This window comes from Grammomys surdaster, unplaced genomic scaffold, assembly GCF_004785775.1.
Source record: "Grammomys surdaster isolate TR1022 unplaced genomic scaffold, NIH_TR_1.0 126906, whole genome shotgun sequence".
Lineage (NCBI taxonomy): Eukaryota > Metazoa > Chordata > Mammalia > Rodentia > Muridae > Grammomys > Grammomys surdaster.
In genome coordinates this window covers 1,137,136-1,163,786 of record NW_021621692.1, presented here as the reverse complement: position 1 = coordinate 1,163,786, position 26,651 = coordinate 1,137,136, and the positions used below count along the sequence as shown (strand labels likewise).

General features: G+C 37.4%; 1 protein-coding gene across 2 annotated transcripts in view; it reads right to left on the bottom strand.

Moving 5' to 3' along the window:
- Cep112 (centrosomal protein 112) overlaps positions 1-26,651 on the bottom strand; it is a 406,791-nt gene that overhangs the window by 280,382 nt on the left and 99,758 nt on the right. For both annotated transcript variants that reach the window (XM_028761272.1, XM_028761273.1), the window contains one exon: positions 21,603-21,682. In XM_028761272.1, the coding sequence (XP_028617105.1) occupies positions 21,603-21,682 (80 nt within the window). The remainder of the gene's footprint in view (positions 1-21,602; positions 21,683-26,651) is intronic.

The following is a 26,651-nucleotide window of genomic DNA, read 5'->3' as shown; positions in this document are numbered from 1 at the left end:
GGAATTGAAACAGCCTCACGTGGGCCTTTCTACTTGTTACACTTCTTATCTTCTATGGGTTGTGTCCTGGGTATTCTGTATTTTTTGGCTAATATCCATTAATTGGTAAGTACATGACTCATGTGTCCTTTTGGGTCTGAGTTATCTAACTCACCTTCAGTAGACAGACAGGGCCTCAAGAGGAAGGACGGGGTTACTAGCCAACAATCAAAATTTCTGACCAAGAACTGTTCCTGTCTAAAAGAACTGCAGGGACAAAAATGGAGAAGAGACTAAAGGAAAGGTGGTCCAATGACCAGCCCAACTTGAGATCCATCTAATGGGAGGGCACCAAGGCCTGACACTATTGCTGATGCTATGGCATGCTTACAGATGGTAGCCTGGTATGGCTGTCCCCTGAGAGGCCCTACCAGCAGCTGACTGAGACAGAAGCAGATACTTTCTTACAGCCAACCATTGAAATGAATTTGGGACCCCTATGGTTGAATTAGGGGAAGGGTTGAAGGAGCTAGAACCCATAGGAAGACCAGCAGTCTCAACTTATCCAGACCCCAGGGACTCCGAGAGACTGAGCCACCGACCAGAAGTACACAGGAGCTGGTCCGAGGCCCCTGGGACAAATATAGCAGGAGTCTGTCTGGTCAGGCCTTAGCGGGAGAAGATCCACCTAATCTTTCAGAGAAGCCCCAGGGAAGGAGGTCTGGTACGAGGTGGGGGGTTCGAGGGAAGCACCATCTCAGTGTAAGGGGGACGAGGAAGTGGATGAGGAACTTAAAATAATAAAAATTGCAAAAAAAAAAAAGAAAAGAAAACATGAAATTTAAAGGTTTGAAAAATGAATAAATAAATAAAGGCCCTGTCAATTTAGAATTCTATAACTGACAAAATCATCTTTCAAAATCATGGGAAAAGGAAAGGCTTTCAAGATATACAGACGACTAAAGACTATCATCAAGAGACCTGCACTCCTGGAAACAAAAAAGGGAGTCTTCCAAGTTGAAAGGCAACAATACAGATTAGAATATGAAAATATTATCACGATTTGTAATTACACAGGCTAGAATGAGATTCATTTCTATAATTAGGTGTCTTTAAAAGTAACTCACTTCAATTGAAAATAAGGGCAAATGATGGCTTTTTATAATGTATACTGGTAAAATGCATAATAAGAATAATGCATAGTACTGAAAAAGAGAAAGGCAATAATCTGTCATAGGACTCTTATATATAAATTAGTCTAACATCAAGTGAGGGTATATTGTGACAACTTTAAAATATATAAGCTAAATCATAAATTAACCTCTAAGACAGCAAATAACTGATAGAGACAACAAAAAACAACTAACCAATACAAAAATAAATCTATATTTTACTTTTTCTTTAATAAATTAACTGTGGCCTATATTCTATCATTGCCACATGCAGTACCTCTTTTCAAAAAAATTCTTTTCATGAAATGAATCAAAGTTTATTTTAATATCCTTCCCTGTCAAAATTATCACAAATTCTTACTATCAAAGTTTGAATTTGTGAATAAAGGATGCAGTCACTTTATTAAAAAAAAAATAAGCCACAACCAGGCAGGTGAATGTATGTGTGTATATATAATTTAAAATTATTAGTGACACTAAATATAAATGGTTTAAATATACTAAATAAAAGGCAATGGCTGTCCGAAATGATTAAGAAGGAATTAACCAACTTTTCATGCTGCTTAGACAGAAAGATTCCAACAGGTTAAAAGTAAAACTATTTTTAAAAATATCAACATTAAGGAAACAGAATGGCTATATTAATATTATAAAAAGTAGATTTCAGAACACAGAATGTTATCAAGGTCATTTCCTCATACTTAAGGATCTATTGAGTTTACCAATAGGAATCAAAAGTTATAAACATAAAACTTATAGAATTACAAAGGCAAACACATGCTTAATTAGAACTGTCAGTTTAAATATCCTTCATTATTGATAATTCATAGAAAAACAAAACAGAGAAAAACAAACAGAAATTAAATAAATTATCAGTAAACCCAACCTTAATGACATTCATAAAACATTCTGCCACAATATAAGAGAATAAATAACCATTTCAAGAATACACAGAACATTAATCAAGACAAACCATATTCTGGGGAATAAAACAAGTATCAAAAATTTTGAAGGATTCAAGACTAATCTGGGTATTATTCACAAACATGGCAGATTTATAAAATGTCAAGAAGAAAGATGTTTATTTCTGGAGAAAAACAAAAGATATAGCTTACTGACATTCTTTCTTATATTAAAATATATGAATAATTATAAACCATTAACATTGGTTATATGTGAACATGTGTGTTGGATGTTTGCAATTTTTCCATATTAAATTAATTGTCCACACAATAAGCACTTTGACTTCTTCAGCAAGAAAAGTTCTCTGACTCTTTTCATACAGACTAACAACCCTTAACAATGGATGAAATAAGAGGAACTGTGTGCTCAGCTCCTTTCCTCTCAGTTCAGGCCTGGCCTGTCATCAGTGCATGGTCTCTCAGGGAAAGCTCTGAATGCGGGCTGGTGAGTACATTTAGCCTCATGTGGAGAGGTCTCCTGACCTCCTGCTTTCTAAAATGAGTTCTGAACCTAGCAGGAGAAATGCTGTAATATATTAGCCTCTAATCTTTTCCAAATAAAAGATGTTATAAAATTTTAAGATTTTACACAAGTTTTAAGAGTTTATAACTGCTGTAGAAACAATACAAAATATTAACCAAGTACTAAATTAAGTGGCAATAAGCTAATTTTATTTATAAATGATACAGCTTAAACTTTCTAAGGCGTCTTCAGAATTAAACTATTCCCATACTAATTCATATTTTGATATACTTTCATAATCTGTGATAGTTCTGATAAGGAAAAAATAAAATTCACTTTCATTCTTTCCAAGAAAAAGTCTCCCTTTAAACAGTAATGTATGTGGCAATTACAATATATAGGCCACAGTTAGTTGCTTTTAATTTCACTTTCAACTAAATAAATCCTCAAACTCATAGTAACTCAATAAAATGCCTGTGTATTATGAAGATGCAAGGTCTTAGGAAAGGCTTTCTTTTGACACGGAACAGGAAGTACATTAGGTTTCTGATCTACAGCTGTATCTCTTAGAGACTCTGTTTCTTACTGCATTTGCCCAGTTACCCTCCATCAGTGCAACTGATGAAAACTTCAGTATGACTATAGTCCATTTTGGCTGTTGACTAACGAATCTTCATCATGATAACTGGGAAAGTTAGTCTTCCTTGCTCTGTGACAAGCTTTATAATCTCCTAGGAGAAACTGCTGGAACATTGGTGAGTGGTTTCTCAGAGATGCTCAACAAAGAAAGGAAAACTCAAGTTTAATCTGACTGAGTGTCCAGACTGAATAAAAAGGAAAAAAGGAAAAAGCAGAACACTGGACTTCCCCTTTCACTGGTACTTGTTCTATCCAGAACCCAGCAAGCAGCCTCCTGTTTGTGGCAATCATAATGGGCTACACCTTCAAACCATGAGCCAAAATAATTTGTCTTCCTTAAGTTCTTATCTATTTTGTCACAAAAACAAAAATAATAGCTAATACACCAAGTTCCTAGGTTTTCGGCTTCTGAATTTGTTTGCTTTAGTCTACCAGTTTTTTAGATTTCAAATTTCCATAGTCAGAGAGGACTACTACTATACATGATACAGTGGTTAACAAAAGAGACATCTGTGTCAAAGCCATGCAAAGTTGTTAATCCTAGATGCTTTATCAACTGTAGAACATAAGGTCTTTGAACCTCAGGGGAAAACAAACTGGTCCCCAGTTTGGATCAGGAAACCAATCTAGGCCCAATAATCATAGCAGGAAAAGGGGGGTATGCTGCAGGAGAGAATGGAGTGAGGGCTTTCTGGAGGACAACAGACTCACATAGGGTTCGTGGATGTACTTCTAAGTCATTTGAGTCAAGTCATTTAGAAAGCACAAAAGGAAAACTATTTTGTCAAGTTTAGAGTGGCAACTTAAGCCTAAAATGGAATCCTAGTATTTGAAAGGCAAGGGCAGTAAGATCATTTACAAGATGAGTTAGCCTGGGCTACATAACAAGTTCCAAACCAGTCAAGGCTACATAGAGAAACCCTGTCTCCAACAACAACAGCAACAGGCAAATTTTTTAAAAACCACTTTGGTGACAGAGAAAGTAAAATTTAATTTTTTTTTTTTCTGGATAAGAGATTTAGACTCAGAGGCCCCGGGTATGAAGGTCAGCTCAGTAACAGATTAGTTATGAGATGCTGGTCAAGTTGCTTCATTTCTGAAACTCCATCTCTCTCAGCAGATAACCACACAGGAGTCTTTTGAAGACTTGGCATTATTCTGTTTACTGTAAATACTAAATGAAGTCAGGCTTTACATTACTAGCTGACTTCACTCCCCCAATCATGTTTATTTCACCACATTTCACTCTAAAAGTGGAATTGGAATTGTAATAAAACTCAAGAAGCCAAATATCTAAGCTGCTTTAAAATGAGTGTGCTGAATTCTAAAGTAAGCATCCAATAAGCCTAAGAGGAATCTCATGTTGCACATTAAACCTATAGTGTGAAATAGTGTCACAAATGTCTCTGCAGTAAAAGAAGCTCCCTGACCATCACACTCCATGTGTCCTCATGAGAAGAAATGTACGATGACATTTCTACAAAGAACCACTTAACAGAAAATACATTTCTTTCTCTGCTTGGAGCAAGGCAGTCATACACTGTTCACTTCTGCAAGCTTCACACTGTGCTTCGCAGAGGGAGGGTTAAACCAGCATGTTCACTGGAGCTAAGGAATGTTTACAATCAATTGCAAGCTTTGACTGCCTGGATCTAAACTGGTTTCAGATGCTCCAGCAGAGTGGAGAAGAGAGAACAGCTGGGCCCTCTTTACCATCACACTGTTATTTAAGAAAGCTATTTGTAAGAAGAAAATTATGCTTGGATTTTGGAACTTACTAAATTATATGGATACGTTTTCTCAAGATAATATAAATGATTATATTGATACAGAATTGAATAACCATTATCCACCTATTAAGGTATATTCTCATTATGCCTTTTAGTAATTTCGGTTTACCACCAAACTTAAAATATACTTAATTCTAGTTGCAAGAAAAGCAAACTACTATTCACAACAAATTAGTTAGAAATTATTAAAATAAGACCTGCTTAGTATATAATAAATATACACAAGAGAGCCACAACATGCAAACTAAATGAGTCCACATTACAGACACGATGAGACCTTCATGAAGAACTGAAGCATCCGTCACTAAACACGGTTCCTCTCCTTAGTGGTCATCTCAAACACTGCTACCATTTAGAACTAAGCGATTAGTCATCATGGCGTGAGCTAAGGAACAATTAGCTCTCCAAGTAAAGAACTTGAAATGTTTCTAATTATAGTCACATAGCACCCCTTTAAAAAGAAAAGGCAAAATCAAAGAATCAGACATCAAAAGGCCATTAGGTCTCAATACAGACCATTTCCAGACCTCGTTTACTCCACATAAAACCTCCTTTGGGGTGTTTTCATTTTTCACTAAGAACAGAGATATATGGTTTAAATTACTGAAGTTTCTTCAAAGTTCCTTGACATTTGTGTTTTCTACAATTAAAATGAATAAATTTTATATCAGGTAATAAAAATTAGAGGATTAAAATTTAACAGTTACCAATTGTAAAGAACCCTCATTAACTTTCATGACACCAAACTTCAAGAGCTATGATTTAGGAAAAAATAAAGGAAATTCAATGAGGAAATAAAAGCATATTTTTCAATGCTAGACGTACTTAACTTTTTTATCTATTGTTTATAATTATCCAACAAAAGCCTTCCTCCAGGCAGTCATGTCTGTTTGCTATACTTCTGACTTCTTGCTCGGACATTAATGCGTCATACAATTCATGTTCTTGAAATATTAATTCCTTTCGATGAGACAGCTCTCTTCACTGCTAACTCATTTCTAATCCCTCCTTTGCATTTAGCTTATTGCTAGTACGACTAAGCAAAGTCAGTCTTTCTGCACTGTCACTTTGTCCATCTACCACTCTGCTAGCATCCTTTAATCAATGCTCTCCAGGGAAGCAGGGCCACCTGTTCTACATGCTTTGGTTCCTGCTGGGAATCCTTAGTTCTACACACACAGCATGCACTCTCCATGTCTTACAGGAGTGTTCTTACAACTTCTGTGTAAATTATTCTATGTATAAGATAAACTGGGGCAGGCATGTGGTTTAGGAATAAAGTGCCTGCTTGCCCAGCACACACGGGACCCTAGGTTCAATCCTCAAAACTGGGGATAATTATATTAAAAACTACTTGCCATATAACCTTGTGTGTTCACAATGGAACTTGTGGGCCTTATCAGGAAGAACTTCACTACTAAAATTAATACCAGACCAAAAGATAATTTATGAAAATTTGTTAGCAACAAAACTTGTTTTCTACATTTCTATTTTCTGATAGCTAACAGCCAACATATATAAGAACGTAGCATCATGAGGGATATTTTCTCATCACTTCAGATGTGTTACAGAACTTTGTCTCTTTAATGTGAATGAACTAGATGCAGCAGCACTGTGTCCACCATGGCTGATGACGAGCTTCTTGGCTCAGTTGCACCGGTGAAGATCTGGTTTCTTTTCACTATCATTGGTATTATTTTTATAATTTTCAAAAACATAATACACTAATATTTACATACTCAAACACAGTATACAAAACTGCATACGCTGCAATGGGTATACAAATTTAAATAACTGTAATCCACCTATAAAGGTAAATTCTTGTTAATGTCTTTTAGTAATTTAGGTTTAACATCAAACTTTAAATACAATTAATTCTGGTTTCAAGAAAAGCAAACTATAACATTCTGAACAAATTACTTATAAATTATTAAAGTAAAGCCTGTTTGATATATACAATAAATATACATTCAGATTAATTTTGAGACATGCATCTAATAATTCTACTGTAACCTTAAAGTACAAAGTGGTAATGCTTTCCTTTAGTTTCCTCTTTTCATTTTGACAGTCATACATGTATAGATATAAATATAAACTGGAAAAGAGCGCTTTCATCATTAATTAACAGAGAATTCTGCTCATTGGTATGACATAAAAGTGAAGGCAATACAACCCCAAAGTAGAGAAAGAAGGATAACACACACACTACTTATGCCAACTTGATAGAAATACTATTTACACGGCCATACTTTCCTAGGTATAATGTTGTGAGCTGGAAACAACACTTGAATCCAGGGTTATGTTGTTGAATATAAAGAAAATTAGATAAAGTATCATTGTCAAATGACTGGAAAGCCCATACAAAACGTCAGTGACATTTTGGTTATGAGAGCTATTACAGTAGCTCCATTTAGAGTAAAAAAGCATAGCTGTGCCGACTGCCCAAGAATAATTTTCAGGAGGAGTAACAGAAGCCAGGTACCAGGACAACCAGCCTTCCCAATAATTCCACATCTAAGCATATACTCAAAGAACTGAAAAGAGCAACTGTCTTTGATAACTTATAGTGGCATTATTCACAATGATTAAAAGGTAGAAATAATCCAAATGTCTATCAGCAGTAATGGATAAAGGGATTATGACATATGTTCCTCATGTAATATTACCCACATAGGAGAAACATGGAGTAGATGACTGTAATTGTGTAAGGGACTCAGAGCTTTATTTGTGCTGCTAAAACTTAACTGGAACTATATAAAGGTAGGATATGTACAATCCTGTGATATTAAATTGCTCAATTTAAAATAATTTATGATACACAAATTTTACCTTACACAGTAAAGAACTATATAGCTAAGTGGCTGGAGAGATGGTTCAGTGATAAACGCACTGGATGCCCTTCCAGAGGATCTTAGTTTAACTTCCAAGCCACATGGAGACTCATGACCAGTCCCGGGGGATCCTGTGTGGTCTTCTGGCCTCTAGAGTGCCAGGCACACAAAGCACACATGTGGTGCACAGACCAGGCAAAACACCCATCCATGTAAAATAAATAATTAAAAAAAGCTATAGCTGCAAAAAAGCACAGCAAGTTTCCTAATTCAAATACCTACAGGGACCCTGGTGGTAGAGCAAGCCTTTAATCCCAGCACTCAGGAGGCAGAGGTAGGGGGAATCTCTGAGTTCCTGGCTAACTTGGTGTACAGAGAGTTCCAAACAGCCAGAGCTACACAGAGAAACCCTGTCTGGAAAAACAAAAAACAACAAAACAAACAAAGAAAGAAAAATTAAAAAGGAAAACAAATTACCTACAGGGGCCAAACAATGAAAATCAGATGAATCAGCTAAAGACTGTATGCCTTGCGTGTGATTATGGTACTTGGCTGTTTTCATTCTTCTGATGTATAAGTTTCGCCTTTTGGTTGCTTCTTGACTACTCTCATGGAGTCTTGATTCATTCATTATTTCTTTTCTTACATTATTTTTGGAGAATCTTTACACTGTTTCCAATTTCCCTGGCGGCTGGGAGAGGGGAGGGGGTCTCGCCTTGGACTCTCATCATTGAACATGAAGTTCATGGTTTGGCTATACTGGTTGGTCAGTGAGACCTGTGTCCATCCTTTGACCACTGCTGCTGTTTCTGCTTTTACTTGGGTGCTACAAACCTGAACTCATATCTTCATGCTTACCTCGCAAGACTGATGCTCACCGAGTAGCCGCCTCAGCCTGATGTCCACCCTTCACATTACTTTCTAATTTTTTTCATGTTTAGTTTTATATTCTAGCTAGAAAGAAAAATTTAATATATCTCTAGGAAGAAATTTAGAGATAGTCTACAACACTGGATGAGTAACAATTTCATTACTTCTCATTTTTAAATGTTTGATGATTATTACTGTTTTTCCTTTTAACTCACTTTAAAGTATAATTTTTAAGTTTACAAACATAAGGGTTAAAAATGAATCTACTAGCTGTTTGTTACTTTAGTATATTGTTTATTGTTTTCAAGGAACTGTGATTCTTTGAAAGCAACCATGACTTCTTTATGACCTTGACTCTGAACTACGCAGTTAACTTTACATGTGTCCCTAAGAAATGACAGCTCAATACTCACAGAACTTGTTTCAAAACATCCAGAAATCATTTTGGGGTCCCCAAATATTATGATGTTGTCAGCTAATTCAACATGGTACAAACTAAATCTGTATTCCAAAGAAAGGTGCCTCTGGTGCAGAAATGCACACTGTCTGTTGAAAAGCTTGAATGGATGAGAAACTACTAAATAGAGAAGAAAAGAAAACTTCGAAAATGACAGGAGGAGCAAGAGACACCAGCGCACAGATGAAAGTGACACAGAAAGCTATGAGCCTACAAGATCTCACTCAATGAATTTCAAAACAGAGGTTTAGAAATGGAAAATATGAATCAAATATTCTCCTAATAAGTGACATAAACAAAATGAAGCCAGCAGTTCAAGTCTGACACACACATTCAAGGCACACTGATGCTATCAAAGGATGCTCATTAAGCCATTGCCTACTTCAGTGTATAGTTAACTAACCTAGAGCCAGATGAGGAGGTATGAACAAACAGAGAATACTGAGTGGAAAGAAGAAAATGGAAGAATGGTTTGAGTCAAAAAGCCCAAGAAGAACAAGGCCATAACAACAACAACAAAAATAGAAGTCTCTGGAAACTCCGGCAGGACAGTTTTGATAGAAGAACAAAAGGCGGAGTAGCTGGGGCTGAGGGGTGGGAGGTGAGGTGGGGGAAATGAGTAAAATAATACTTTAAAGGAAACTGGCTTTAAAAGTAAAGGAGATGAGACCTAGAGTGAAGTAATGTTGAGGAAGGGTTCTAAGTTGGAGAATTATGCATCTATCAATGTTAAGAAGATAAATATGGTTGAAAGACTTAGGCAGCATCTTACATCATAATTCAGACATAGAGAAAGATGCAGTATTTTTTGTAATAGGAAGCAATTAATAGATGGAAAACCTGGTACATAAAAACTTCAATTAAAAAATGCAGAAGCCAAGGATTTAAGGAAAGAACCTTAATGAAATCAGAAACAATACTGTAGCTTGGATCCAAGAGAATGGACTAGGAACCGATTTCATGTGTAATTAGAGACAGAGGAGCAGAGAGGTGGAGGAGGACCAACTACTGGTCTAATAGTAACAACAATGGTGACACCAAACACTTTGTGAACAAATAATGCCAAGAACAATTTTTTTAAGAGCTAAAAGCTCAGAAGGAGTTGTCTGCAGTCTATTATATTAATGAAGCTTACATCGGATGGTGTGAAAAATCAAAGAACCCTTGTGGCAACAGAGAATATGATGATTTTCCTGGAGTAAAAAAAAAAGTCATTTGGGAGATGGTGAGTCAGCCTTTGATTCTCTTATTAATTTTGCAGAAAGCTAACCGTGCAGCACTTCTCAGGAGGTCACCAAGCTCCACACGCTTCCCTATATCCTCTTGAAAAAGAAGCAAAAGACCACAAAGCAAGCTGAGATCAAGGACTTCTTTAAGAAATCAAGTTTCAAAGTCAAGAAGAGGTCAGCATGCAACTAGATTTTAGTGCCACAAACTAATCTATAATTGAATCTATATTGAATCTCAATAATTGATTCCAAAAGTGATGGTACTGACTGAACAGGGACTGAACTATGTAATTATAAAGAGCACAGGAGTGTACGATCACATTTCAGAAATCTAGCCAAAAATTCTGGGCAAAGTTAAGTTCTAGCTGCATATAAAAAAAGATGACATCTGCTTAGCATCTCCCAAATTGTCTCTCCAAGTGATCACTATAATACCTAGAATGGGAAATAAAAGGAAACATCTTGATAACAGTATACAGCATCATATAGGTAAGCTGATGAAACCCTTCAATAAAGAAAACTCCAGTAAAAGCAGAGGCTAGAAACAAACGAACTGCCGAACCTGAAACCAGATGAAATTTGCTTTAGGAATTAGAATTGGAGCTAGAAAGGTATCTCCTATCTCTCTCAAATAAAAAGTCCTGCATCTAAAAATATTAAACTACTTGGTAGTGGGGACTGTACTATGGTGACATCACAGAAAACAACTGGATTTGAATATAGGATGTCTGATCCTGGTGTGCTAGACACAGAGTGCTGCAAACTTTACAACTAAATGAAAAAAGATGGATAGGAAACCAGATAAGAATATGGGTTGAAGATCCACTGACAATTGTAAACCCACATTCATTCAGAAAAATCAAAGACTCAAATGATAGGTCATTAAAAGGTGCATCTTGAGTAAAACAGGATCTGCAGGCGATTTTCCTAGAAACGTTGCACTTCCTGGCAACTGAGCAACGTTTTTATCCAGTCGTTGATCTGTACAAGAGCACAGACATTAAACAAGTCCATATGAAGCACAGGCAGACAGTGTACTCCCAGATTGTATAGCACAGAACCCAGGAAGGTGTACAAACTATGGGAGCTCTCTAAGTGTGTACTAAATAAATAGAGCATTAAAACCAGATGAGGTCCAGCCCGTTCAAAATAAAGTAATGAAGGGTAAAATAAAAACTGAAGCCTGAAAGCTACTGCAGAACCTGGAAAAGAGAACAACATTTGAGATACACTCAGGAAAAATCTACCATCAAAACAGCTTATTAAAAGATCCAACAAAAAACAGCAGGAAAAGTGAGAGGCACTTGAATGAAAGAAGACAGACTGATGAAATGGCAAGGGCATAACATTAACTTCCTATTTCTTCAGAGTGTATCACAGAATAAAGACAATAAGTTAATAGCATGGGCACCATAATGATAAAACAATTTATCATTCCCAAAGAGAAAGACAAAGGACTTTAAGATCTCACATGAAACAAATGAGCTCCAAGTGAACACAGAAAGGCATTTCATACCATGAAAACATCAACGCAGCAGAGCAATGACATACAAAGGTGAGACCTAAAATGTATGATTTCCAGAAGCATAGGAGAAGACTTTTGTGATCAGAGTTGCTATCAAAAAATGTTTCTTAGCTATGACAGCAGACCCTATACTCTATAGAGGAACAACAACAACAAAATCAAATACCTAGACTGCATCAAGTCAAGAACCTATGCCCTTGAGAGGCATCTTAAAGTGCAGTGAGTAAAGGCACTTGAGACACTAAGCCCCATCTTCTGAAACTACAGCAGGCAGTCTTATGATCTCCATATTGCATCCCCTGGTCCCCACACACATATTGTCTCCTACCCCAATAAATACATGTAAATATGCTTTTATGGCCATAAATTGAGAAAAATGAAATGAAAAGTCCCAAATTGGGAGAAAATATTTTTCAACTATTTAATAAAAGAATTATATTTTGAACATATTTTGAAAATCCCTCAAAACTAATAAATACAAAAGTAACTCAGTAAAATAAAGTGGCTAAATAAAGATTGTAGAGTGTAGCAGAGGGATCTGGGCCAAGTAAAAGGATGTGAACTGTATCATGCTATGGTACTTGAACTGGGGACTTAATAAGATTACCAAAGACAACAATGAATGTACACGGGCAATATGTTCATGAAACACTAAAGTGGGAACTACAGTATCCTCACAAAAAGAGCTGTCCAAGACAGTCTGAAGCAAAGTGCTGACGTAAACCAGAAGATGATTCTTTCTGTGGGAAGAAGAGAAGTCATGTACTGGTCAACCTGTCACAGTCACAAGAATCCTGGGGAACATTTAGCAAGCTGGATCTAGCAAAATTTTTAAAAACCATTCAATGTGATCAACTAGCATTTATCCAAGAAATTTAAAGTGTAACATTTGAAACCACATTTATGTATTTATATGACTTATTTCATAAATTACATTATTTTATAGTAAAATATTCACAGTGTTCTGTGATTGTTTCAATGAGCAGAATGTTTCTGAGAGCTGTAACATCAACTCATGAATTTTAAAAATATAAAAATTCGTATCAAGGCAAGGGTAAAATGTCTGTCAAGCACACATGAAGCCTAGCATGTCATTTTCAGTATGACACAAAAGAAAAATACTAACAACAAAACAAACAAAAACAACCTCTTAGCACACTAGGAACAAGGGGACCTTTTATCAGCTACAATGTGCCAAGCAAAACCCTTTAGACAAACGGAATGCCTTGCCCTCAGCTTGCCCATCACCATGATGACATGAAAGATTTTATTGGACATTGTAATAAAGCAGAAAGCTAAGAGAGAGACACCATAAAAACTGAAACAGAAAGAAAAAAAACTATAAATATTTGATGACTGTGTAGTTAATACTATGCACAAAGCAAGTCCAAGGTAAATTATTTTAAAATTTTTTAAACTTTGAAAATTATAGAATATATCTATCCCATGTGCAATCACCAAAGGTAGATGCTGATGTGGAAGACAGGAAGTGCATGCTGATAAGAGCCTGATATGGATATCTCCTCAGAGGCCTTCAAGAGTCAGACATATTCAGAGGCAGATGCTCACAACTAGCCATTGAACTGATCATGGGGTTCTCAATGGAGGAGTTAGAGTGAAGACTGAAGGAGCTGAAAGGGTTTGTGGCACCATGAGGAGAGCAACAATACCAACCAACCACAGCTCCCAGGGTCTAAACCACCAGCCTGGGAGCACTTAGGGGGGGATCCAGGGCTTCAGCTGAATATGTAAAAGTGGAGGGCCCTGCTGGGCATAGGTGGAAGAAGAGAACCTTGACCTCATGAAGGCTGGATGCCCCAGGGGGTGGGAATTTTGAGGGTGGGGAGGTGGGAGTGGGGGGGGTGTAGATAGAGGTTACATCCACAGAGAAGAAGGAGGAGGGGCGAGGGGATTGGAGGTTCCGAGGGGGTGGTGGGGGATGGGGTAAGGGGACAACATAGGAAATGTAAATAAATCATCCAATAAAAAAAAAAAAAAAAAAAAAAAAAAAGAAAATAGAATAAAACAAAACTTTTAAATAAAACCATTCATATTTAACTGCCTTTATGTTCAGAGGGATACAAAATTTAAAACTATAATTGTTTTAAAAAGGTAAAATATAATAATCTGTCCTATGAGATACTTAAACATAAATTAATAAAACAAATATAAAATATAGAAAAAGTGTTAAATGTTTAATAAAAGATACTAAGATAGACAAATTAATGGAGAAATATATTCACTATAGAAGGGAAATAATAATTTTATTTATTATTCAAAAATTTAAAGCAAAAGTATTAAAAATCCAACAAAAAAATCATACAGAATTTCTGCAAAACCTGATTCTGAAATTCAAAATGAAGAGGCAGCTATAAACATCTAAGAAAACCTCAAAGATAAAGCCTAGCACACGCAGTGCAGGTTCTCACTCTGCAGGTGCTCCAGGGCTAGCATATGCTCAGGGTAACTGCAACGGTGCAGCAGGAGCTAGGCTAAGGAGTGCAGTCACAATCACTTTAATTGTACTAATAATAAACAAACTGGCAGTTTCTCAGTGGACACTGTCAATATCCACAGCTCGTTCAAGAACCCAGGACAGGCTGCTCAAACATAACCTCGTGTAAGAAAAAACATTCCCCTTTGGAATGAGCTGCGGAGTAAGAGGAAAATATGACAGGTCTAAAGTCATTCGGGACTCATTTTACTACAATGATATTTCTCATAGATAGATTGTTTTATTGTTGAATTACTGTAAGAGTTTATGATCACTGCCATTCAAGGTCTAGACTAATCCAAAGTGGACAACTGGAACTGGGGGACTTTGGAGGGCAGGACAGAAACCAAGTGCATTGGAAACACCCTGGAATCTACAAGGTGGTCTTAGAGAATTAGTATCCTGATAGTGTTTGGATGGCCAGGAACCAGGGGCTGGATAGCCCAGAGCGCTAGGATATAACCAAACAACTGGGAAAAAAGTCAATGAAATGATCCCTAATGATATTCTGCTGTACCTGTACACCATAGCCTAGTATAATAGTCACCAGAGAGGCTTCATCCAGCAACTGGTAGGAGAAGACGCAAAGACCCACAGCCAAGCAAATTTGGAGGAATGGGGGAGGAAGGACACCACAAAAACACAGCCCACAGAATCAACTAAATAGGGTGCATTGGGGTTCACAGAGACTGAAGCACCAATCAGGGAGCCTGTATAGTCTGACCTAGATCCTCTGTATATATTACAGTTGTGTAGTCTGGTCTTGTGGAATTCCTAACAGTAGGAGCAGAAGTTGAATCGACTCTTTTGCCTGTGCCTGGACCCTTTTTCTCCTATGAGGTACCTCATCCAGCCTTGATATGAAGTATATACCTAGTCTTATTGTAACTTGTTCTGCCATGTTTGGTTGATATCCAAGGAAGGTCTGCTCTTCTATAATGGGAAGTGGAGGAGGAGTGGTCCTGGAAGGAGAGGAGGGAGGTGAAACTGAAGTCAGGATACAATGTATGCGAGAAGAAAACATGTGTTTTTAAAGTCCACTGAAATAAAGCTCCCTTTTGAGTAGGCACATGATTATTTAGGATTCTGTTAGTATTTGTTCATTAAAAAATACCAGGACAGAAACATTGTCCTTATAACTTTGCAGCTTTAATATTTTTAAACCATTCCCAATTGAAAATTAATCCCTGTTGCCAATAATATTATAAATGCTGATTCAAAACAGCAAACAAGCAACCAGAGATAAGGGAGGCTTAAGACAGCTTTATAGAAAGTTTTCCCCAATCATGTTCATAAATAAAACCTATTTTGAAAATAATTTTAGGAGTAAACTGTTCTTCCACTTACTAAAAGATTATAAATACTATACATGTTAAGTGAGAGGCCATGTTATTTGTTTTTAATCTATAGCTCATTTTGTTGGAAAAGTAACATAAAAGGGTATTTTATGTAATTCCTAACTTTAACTAGAAAAACTAGAAAAAGTTGGCAGAGAAGATTGTCTGCTAATTTCATACACATACAACTTCCTAGAAGGGCTTTCAATGAGATAGTGAACATTTCGTTGACTGCTATAGCACTGAGAGTAGGCTTTAATGGTTCAAATAGAAACAAAACTCAAGAACACTTTGAACTGAACTGCTTTAAAGCCCCATTTAGACCTTGTCACATTAACTCTATATGTAACTGAAATCTTACTAGAAAGGCAGTTAACATGTGAAAATATAGACATTTTCAAGAAAGCTACAGATAAAAAAAAACCCTTGATTTGAGAGAATACTTTTGTGTATGTGCACATGCTTACCTATATTTGTATGTAAATTTAGTCAAATAGGTCACTAAGAACATCTCACATTGTGTCTTTGCAACACTTGCTCAATTATCTATCCTTGGTTAATATGCAGATGCATGACTTAGAGCACTGGAGTCAGATTTTCCTCAGCCAGTGAGGTAGATCATGGGAAGTGTGCTCTCAGTGTCTGAGCTGAGCAAAAGAGAGGAAACGCCTTCCTTAACTCACATCAGACCCTCTGCAGACACCACTGAAGAGTCAAATTCTGTTTGATCCAGGGTGTGTGTGGAGGGCTAGTTTCACACATGTGTCTTTTCTGACCAGTGAAAGCTGGATAGAAGACTATGTCCAACACACACACACATGGATGTGCACACTTTTATGTTACCCACATCGATTCTTCTCTTCCTCAGTCTATGACTTGTATCTTTCTGTTAAGTTTCGTATAACTTGGACAGTAGAGAATGGGCTATTTTGTATGAGGCTTCTTTGCTCCATATTTACATTTGTGAGATAGATAAATTACTACTTTATATTTCTAGTACCACCAGAAAAATTTGTCTATGCAGTGTTAGTATAAAATATATTTAATGTGTGCTTTTCAAAATTGCAAAAAAAAAAAAATTTTGTTTTTTTTTTTTTGTTTTTTGGTTTTTTTTGTTTTTTTTTTTGTTTTTTTTTATTGGATATTTTATTTACATTTCATATGTTATCCCCTTACCCCATCCCCCACCCACCCGGGAACCCCCCATCCCCTTACCCCTCCTCCTTCTTCTCCGTGGATGTAACCCCCACCTACCCCCCCCCACTCCCACTTCCCCACCCTCAAATTCCCACCCCCTGGGGCGTCCAGCCTTCATGAGGTCAAGGATCTCATCTTCCACCTGTGCCCGGCAGGGCCCTCCACTCTTAGATATTCAGCTGAAGCCCTGGATCCCTCCGTAAGTGCTCCCAGGCTGGTGGTTAGGACCCTGAGAGCTGTGGTTGGTTGGTATTGTTGCTCTCCTCATGGTGCCACAAACCCTTTCAGCTCCTTCAGTCCTCACTCTAACTCCTCCATTGAGAACCTCATGATCAGTTCAATGGCTAGTTGTGAGCATCTGCCTCTGAATATGTCAGACTCTTGAAGGCCTCTGAGGAGACATCCATATCAGGCCCTTATCAGCATGCACTTCCTGACTTCCACATCAGCATCTACCTTTGGTGACTGCACATGGGATGGATACTCAGGTGGAAAGGTCTTCAAATGGCCCCTCCTTCAGTTTCTGTCCCTCACTTTGTCTCCATATTTGCTCCCTTGAGTATTTTGTTGCTCCTTCTAAGAACTGAATCACCCCCACTTGGTCTTCCTTTTTTATGCGCTTCATGTGGCCTGTGAGTTGCATCTTGGGCATTTCAAGGTTCTGGGCTAATATCCAATAATCAGTGAGTGAATACCATGTGTGTTCTTTTGTGATTGGCTTACTTCACTCAGGATGATAATTTCTAGTTCCATCCATTTACCTAGGAACCTCTCGAATTCATTGTTTTTAATAGCTGGGTAATACTCCATTGTGTAAATATACCACATTTTTTGAATCCATTCCTCAGTTGAAGGACATCTGGGTTCTTTCCAGCTCCTGGCTATTATAAATAAGGCTGCTATGAACATAGTTGAGCATATGTCCTTGTCAAGTGAAAGACCTGTACGACAAGAACTTCAAGTCCCTGAAGAAAGAAATTGAAGAAGATCTCAGAAGATGGAAAGATCTCCCATGCTCATGGATTGGCAGGATTAATATAATAAAAATGGCCATCTTGCCAAAAGCAATCTACAGATTCAATGCAATCCCCATTAAAATCCCAACTCAATTCTTCACAGAGTTAGAAAAGGAAATTCTCAAATTCATATGGAATAGCAAAAAAAAAAAATTTAAAAAGCATGACATGATACTATTTGTTTCATGTCATCTTTTGAATTTTACTGCAAAGCCCTTGAAAAAGTTATTAATCAAACAGATGATTTTTAAACACCTCACTGATTACTTCAGACAACTTCTGCACTACTTCAAATTATGCCTTATTACTTTTATAGTACCCACAACTTAGCTTTAAATTTGATAAATACAGGAATATTGAAATATGGATGAAGTAAAACATACCATCTATATATGCTGAGAGATTTTTACTTTGTATTTATATAGTTATTTTTGTTCTGGTCAAAATCAAGCCCAGGTTCCTTTTCATGCTGACAAATTTTAACTGCCCCAAGGCAGAGGCAATAGTATTGCAGAATTAGTCCAAACAGTAACACTAAATGGTTCTGTTATATGCAGGCATTTTTCTACTTGTTAGTCAATGAGTTTCCTGTATTATTTACTTATCGTTGAAAAATATAAACCACATATAGTTCATGACATTAGCACTTAAAGTTTCAGATAACTTTTAGTTTCATGAAGGCATTAAAATTACTTTCTACAATAAAAATGAAACAGAAGAGAAAATGATCAAACCTATAGAAAACAAAAATACAGACTGGTAGTAGTCAGCAACATTAGAGCAATTCTAGATCTTAAAACCAGTCAGTGAGCTTTCCAGTTACATTCAAAGGGAAATACTGACTGTGGTCTCTGATGGTTAATCTTCATTATCAATATCCCAGAGCGGAGAAGCACCTAGAAGGGTGGTGAGGAATACTTGTGGCATGTCTGTAAGGGCATCTCCAGAGGACCAACAGGATAGGGAAGAGATATCCTGAATGTGAGCAACGCCACCCCATGCCTCAAGACATGGTAGGGGCCAGCAGGACGCAGGCATTCTTGCCTCTGCTTCCTCTCCTGCCATCCAATGACTGACTCTGCTCTTCCATACCCTCCCTGACATGATAGAATAAATCTCTAAAGCCAAGTATCAAAGGGTCTTTCCTTTCTTGGGTTGTTTCTGTCAGATATTTGTCACAGAGACAAGAAAAGTAACTAGTATGTGATCACAAATATATGAACCTTTCAATAACAATAGCTTTGAAATATCAAGCTGAAATGAAAGCAAATACTAAGTTAGGCCATTTCAACAGCTTAAAGATAGGATCAGCACGATCTTCTCATACACTCCCCAGACCATCAAGTCTCTGGCATGACTATATCATAATAAAGTCACAAAATTTCCCCACTAACATCTTAATCAATATAGCATCATAATTAACAGGAATACATCTACATGGTTACAGAAATCTGTGATGGAATTCTGTGAGAGAATCAAAAGACCTGAGATGTGGGAACTAAGACGCAGGAGGAGCAGATCTAAAAACATGAGGCAGAGATGGGAGACAAGCACGCTCAATAAGCTCACAGATGGAAAGGAAATGAGGCCAGCGTGGCAGGCAGGATCTCCAAACAGGACAAGACCAAAATCCAGGAGAGCGTCCCATGTCCCCACTCTCAGTGAAATCAGGTAAAGAGCTCCTCCTCTCTGACAGGCCTGCTATTAGCAATCTGTCTTTCTGATTATTGCTTATATGTTTTAAATTCACTGACTTATGCTATACTTGTTAGATACTCAAATACGAACTTACATACACATACTTCTGGCTTCTCTGGCATCTTGTACTATCCATTTAACTGCACATAAGAAACAGCCATTATTAAACGAAATGAAGAAGAATAACTACATGAGATTATAACACAATGGTCTAAACACTAGATTATTTTTACCTTTGTGTATATTTATTAAAGAAAAAAGCTTGCAAGAAGTCAAGGCAAGTTTTTACATCATAGGCTGCAAAATGAAATCATACTTAGGCAAACAAAACAGCACAATTCTTAGATCAAAAGCAGTTAACAGCTACTCCATGGAATATTTTCCATTTGGAAAAGATCCAGCTTCTGCTATTTATTCTCAAGTTCTGACTTCATGATAACTTCCTCTGTTATTTTCCATCTTGATTATTGCTATTCTATTAGGTGCTAAACTGTTAAGACCATCAGCCAATTGTTCAAAATGGGGACAATTCCTCCCATACCTGGGGTATGGGAGGAATGAATGAATCTACCAGGAAATTTTACTTAAAGGTCTAAAATAGTTTATTTTAACTCCAAATAAAATGTGTTATTTTTGGTATGATCCTTTCAAGCCCTTGATGAGTGTTAGTGTTGTCATGAATCAAGATGACAATTTGATGTTTAATGAGTACAACTGCTTGCCTTTTGATTCCCTTCAAGGCATCTGGTTCAGAGCTGATGTGAGCAAATAAGCAATAAGTCCTTCTGTGGATACAAACATTACTTCTTGTGATGTCACAGAACATAAATTATCCTAAAATGTTCATTTAGCAAGTAAGCCAATGCATTTTACTAATAAAGCAAGGGGAAGAGCTGGGCTGCAGCCTCCCAGGGAGAATGTGATAGGAAGTGTATTTGATAGGAGGGACCCTTTGGGGCACTTCTGTAAATGACTCTGGTTTGGAGGTTCAGGAAAGAAAAATTATCTAGGTACACAAAACTCAGGGAAGCCCCTCTCCTGAATCCCTTGGATCAGGTGCTATGCTGACTTTGCTCCAGGTAAACCCAGTCTGCTCTGTATAGCAACTGCTGAAGCTCCTAAATAACCTACCAAATGGTTTTATGAGCCTCTGGGAATGTATTTTCTTATGTTGCCTGACACACAATAAGAACTGAGTATTTATTGAGTAAATCAGTATGTCCCAGCTGAAACTTACACAGTAAAAAGCAAACACAGTCAGAGAGTCCCTTCAACCTACGTAAATGGATGGAGAAAGACAAGCTCTAATGCCAGGCCCTTCACATGACAGGTCAGGAGATAAAACCTTCTAAGCAATTCTTAGATAGTAATCCATTTGTGAACATGATAACTAAAACACTCTAGTACCCAACAAAATCTTCATAGGGATTTCTAAAGGACCAAAGGCCTAAATCTCATTTTGTAAAAATGTGTTTCCACTTAAGAGGAAGGAAGCATCTGAAACTACTAAGTTCTATTTTCTCTCATTCCTATCACATATGAACAGCTGAACTGCTTTTTCTACTAAAATCAACTAGTAGAATACGTCTGAAAACAGAGATCCAGGATGGAAAAGTGGTGTGAAGCAATACCCCACATGGCTACTCTGAACATGACACTCACAATCTAGTCAATTTGGGTCTCAGTGAGATATAAGCAACTTGTGTTTTTTAATTTTTCTTTTAACTTTACCTTTATGTTATTTGTATAGATATTTTGCCTGCTGGTGTGTCATTATACTCATGTATCAAAGTTATACAAAACCATTAGCCACCAAGTGGGTGCTGGGACTAGATCCCAGGTTGGTGGGAAGAGAAGCTCTTAACCATTCAACCAGCTCTCCAGCTCCAAGTGAGAGCAATTTTTTAAATATTAAATATTTTGTGACTGCTTTTTTGACTCACTTCAAAGCTTCCTCAAATTTATGGATCTTCCTCTGAGCATCTTCTTTCTCTTTATCAAGTTCACTCTGCAATTCATGAACCTGCATGAGAGAATTCGTGAAATTTACTGGACAATATGGATACTCAAAAAGAAAAAAACCCAACACCAATAATCTCAAATCTACTGTGATATGAATTCAGACTTACATATTTCACAACAGAAACATGCTTATCCATAGAATAATTTCACTATTCTCCCAATATTACTTTTCAGTTCAATACTAATAATTAGATTCTCTTAAAAAGGACTTTGCATACACCAACTTCACAAAACACCAATCATTTTGACAAAGGAAAGAAATTTCACATGCTTGAGAAGACTAGGATAAATAATATGTCTGCATGGACCAGATATAAAGTGGCTATTATAAAACCTTCCTTCACTAAGCATGACTTGTACATCCATTGACCCAAGTCTGGAACAAACTCCTCCATTACGGTTGCCTCCCTCCTGCACATAGCAACCCTTGAGTGGGTGGGATGACGGCACCAATCACGAAGGTGAAAGAAAGTGTTTTTCACACATTCAAAACTTCAGTATGGATACCCCATGGGACATGATGCCAGTCTTAATATATGGAAAAGGAATTTTTGAACTGCTGGACAGAAAGGGAAAAGTGACTGACTTATCCTTGTACCCACACAGCTAGTAAGTAAGGCTGCAGAGTCTCCCTGAGGGCTAAGCTCTCAATTTCGTCTATGAAAGTATCACCGAGACCTGCTAGCCACCACCATAGGGCTGAATATGAATCTGCTATATAGTGAGGCAAAAAAGAATGACAAGCAATGATGGTTAGTGAGTGGCACACATCACTCACACACACACACACACACACACACACACACACACCACACCACATTCCACCACCACCCACACACTCTAAAACTATGTCACACACTGCATCAGAACTAGGAAAAGTAATTTTTTTTTTTAAATCAGTTTGGTTGGAACCTATTTAACTCAAATTCCACATACTTCTGGCCTTTCTTTTTTATAATTATCTTAAAATTTTCCCTTTGTATAAGGCAAAGAAATTAGTAAAATCAACTATAGTCTTTTAAATTAGTAGTGAGGCTAGAGAGGCAATTTTTCATGATAATATCAAAAAGCCTCTACTAGCTTCTCTGACGGCAAACCACTAAATCAAGACAAAACTGAGAGACAGAGAAAAACAATGCATGCTGAGGCAGTGACTGACCAGGAGAATTAGCAGACACAAGCCCCAATTTTTGGTACTGTAATGATCAATTTAAAATATCTTATAAATACTATTTTCTTATGATGAGAAGGATCACCTCACCTTGAAATTTTTTACCACTAAATTTATTTTACTCTGCATAGGAAAAAAAAGTCTTTTCACAATTTACCAGGCTCAGACCTCAACTGCTGTCTTACTTCTTATAGACACTTGATATGTATTACTCTGCTTAGCACAGTGTGAGAATCTTACATTTGGAATAGAAACAAACTTTGCTCATTAAGTATTTGGAGGCAGAAAGAAACTGTAGCTAGAACAATAGGATAAATTTAAATGGTCATCTCCCTGCTTCTCATATTATTAAGCATGCTGTGTCTCAGTCCCCTCTACAAATGGGGTCGACAATAGCCATTTAAGATATCTGGTAAAAGTGAATTACTTCAGGCAAGGTTCTTCTGAATACTAGAACATAAAGAATTCTCAGTGATGTTGAGCATCACAGCTACAGAGTCAGATAGAACACTGTATGCATCTCTCGGTGACGTAAGGTCACTATGAGTAACAGTCATGATGTGCACAGCACACAAGGCTGACCGCCCTTGCAGAAAGCAGCCCCTGGATGCCAAGCATTCTGAATTCTTGGAAGTGCTCTGTATCGATCACCACACAGTCCTAACCTCTTTCATATCTTGGTTCTACTACTTAATGATGGTGAGTGAGTGGCACCTTAATAAAAGTAACTGTTTCTAAGACTATCAGCTCCCTTTTGGAAGGGAGAGAGGTTTCCCAGGGTGGGGGAGAAGGCCTCCCCTCCAGTCAAGAAGGCATGCACTGACGCCCATTCTTGTAAGCTGCTTCTCACTTCTGTTACTATCTAAGGGCCCAGCATCCCTGACCTACACTACAGCAGCCATTAAGAAATATTCTGGGTTTGTTCCTCTTGACAGGATAGTTTAGTATTGCATACATGAGAGTCCTTTTAAATTATGGCTTTGTTTAGATCTATATTACATATATTTGTCGGTAATATATAATTAAATGATCAGTGCATACTGATTTTGATGGAAGACTACAACTTACTATTTGTGTTTTAATACTATATAAATCATTTTTACATTAAGAAAAAATAAAAGAACAACAAAAAGATGATGTTACTGCTTAAGAACTACTTGTATTTGTTTCTATTTCTTTTTCATTTATAGCCATTTTTTTTTTACACAGAGACTTGCTATATTGCCCAAAGGTAATGTGGAATAAGATTTAATATGATTTACTTCTAATCTTTTTTCAATATATAGTTAATATTAAACTATAGTATTAAAGGTGGTTAAGGCACCTACTTTACCTTTAAACATGAGAATTTATTATGAAGTACTTGATTTCAGTATGTATAAGCACACTGATTGAACATATACTAAATATGGTTCATATTCCCTTCCATCCTCCAAATTTAGGGAATAAAGAAGGAGTATATAGATGAGAAAAGCATATGAATGGAACATGGCCTAGCAAAGGAACAAAGAGCTGGGCCTGGCCCCAAACCAGCAGGCTGGATCACACCGCTGCCTCTTAGCTCCTCCAGTCTTCACAGCCTACTGTTAACACTGTGGGTGACCTCATTGTATGACTTTACTAACTACTACAACAGCACTATTTATCTTTCTCTTAACTTTGGAAAATTTACCCTTTTTAAAGAAAATTATGTCAGTAAAAATTAAAAATACAATCTAATATATTATATATAAAACTGTTATGAACATGTTTAAATTATTTCAATAGAATTATACAAAGTACAATGAATGCTAGGCACAAAAAAACCTGTACTTTAGTGTTTCAGAACTAACATTACATTTGTTAACAATTACGACAGTGATTTTTGGGAGAAGTCAAGTCTAGCATGGTTTAACCTGTGAGTGTGAGCATCTGCCTCATGTTCTTCATTGGGTAAACAGCACCATCATTCTTTACTCCCAGTGCCTGTTTGGAAAACAAGCACTAGGTTATTTGTAGGAGGCAGGTGTTTCCTTACTAGTAAAATCATTTACTCCAGCAGTTTCCTGATTTAGCAGATTACGACACTTCATCAAACAATGACGGTTAGCTTTATGGCCTATTACTTGTTTGATGTTCAAAGATCTGAAGAGCAGGCAACAGCCACCAGAGATCAATAAAGACCATGAGATAATATGTGTGTGCTTAAATTAGGGCCAGCATCTGATGCTGTTTCTTCCACCTCAAAGACTAGTGGGATGGTACGGTCCCATCCTGCTGCTTTCGCGCTGGCATGAGGAAATAATGTCATTCAGATGGCATTTCCTCCTCTGAACAGATATTCAGAAGCATTTTATACGGAAAGTCACTGAATGTGCACACCTGTAACTCTCAAAACAAAAGCCTATACACGCCATTTAGCTATCCAGTTACACAGCTCAGGACTATGTGAGATTTATGTTAGCCCTTTGAGCTGTCAGAAGGATATTCCCTCAGGGGGTAGAAGACATCAAATCTTCAAGGCTTGAGATCACAGCAGGTTTAATAAAGAGAGAAGAACAGATGTCAATTTAAAGGGGGGAGATTATGGAATTAATTGTGAAACAAAAATTAACACACTGAGGAACCTTTTCTTTTAACATAAACAATTCAGTAACATATGCAATGTAAACAAATACATATTTTTCTTCTACAGACTGTTGTTTTAAACAAGTCATGTTTACACTGAAAACAGCAAAGCGTATTCTGGTTACTTTATTTAAAACTCAGGCCAATTGACAGCTCATGAAAGATGAATAGCTGCTGTTGCAATGCCTAATAAAGAGGTTTTAGGTCTCTTTTCAGAAGCGGACTACAACAGGAATGGCCAGCAGGTTACTGATAAAAATGAAATTATAACAGCCACGTAGACATTGCCTTTCTAAAAAGAATGCATTGACCCCCACTTGAACTCACAAGGTAACTGGAGGCAAGATGAAAGCCTAGCTTCCCCATCTCCGTTTTGCATCTGTCTCCTTTACTCATTTACCTCTGCAGTAGTCAGGGCTCACCACTAAAGGACAATCTACCTAGGAGCCAGTGCTCCCTAACTTACCTCACTCCCTTTAAACCTGAAAGCACAAAAAGAAAAGGAACTGGGAATCTTACTGTCTGCTTCTCACTGTCCTTGCTCTAGACCCCACAAAAGAGCTAAAGGGTCTCCAGTCATTTTTCTGAACCTTGGACTCCAAGGAGTGCACAGCCTCGCAGGACTGAGCACCTCCAAAGAGGGGAGTTATCCACATAGTGAAATCATACCTGGAGCAGAGCAGGCATTTCCAAGGAATCAGCTGGTCCCCTCAAGCAATAAAGACGTCTTCAGCTAACAGTGCAGAATTAGAACTGAGATACTGACCAAGCGGACCACAGCTTGCTATGCTATGCAGCCCACTTGCCCTCCACCCTAACTCTCTCTCCATTTAAACCCAAAGCTCACATCCATTCCCAGAAGATAGGACTTGTGGTCACTGAGCCACATTTTCTGCTCCATGGATTAAATCTTCTTTCTCTGCTTTTCACTACTCCTTGGTTCTGTAGTGTGTTGGGAGGTAGCAAAGCCTATCTTCCACGACTGCTGCAAAGTGGACTTTTGTCCTAAGCTCCAGTTACAAAGCAAATCCTCATGTTTCCTTCCATTTGTCTATTCACCAGGGAGAAAAGCTGACAGCAGAACCTTAGATTACTTGGTGGCTAAAATACACTAAAAAGTACATTAAAAGCAAAGGCTATCTGCGTCTGTCTCTCCACAGAACAGTGCTCGGTATGCCTTGCTCCTAGACAA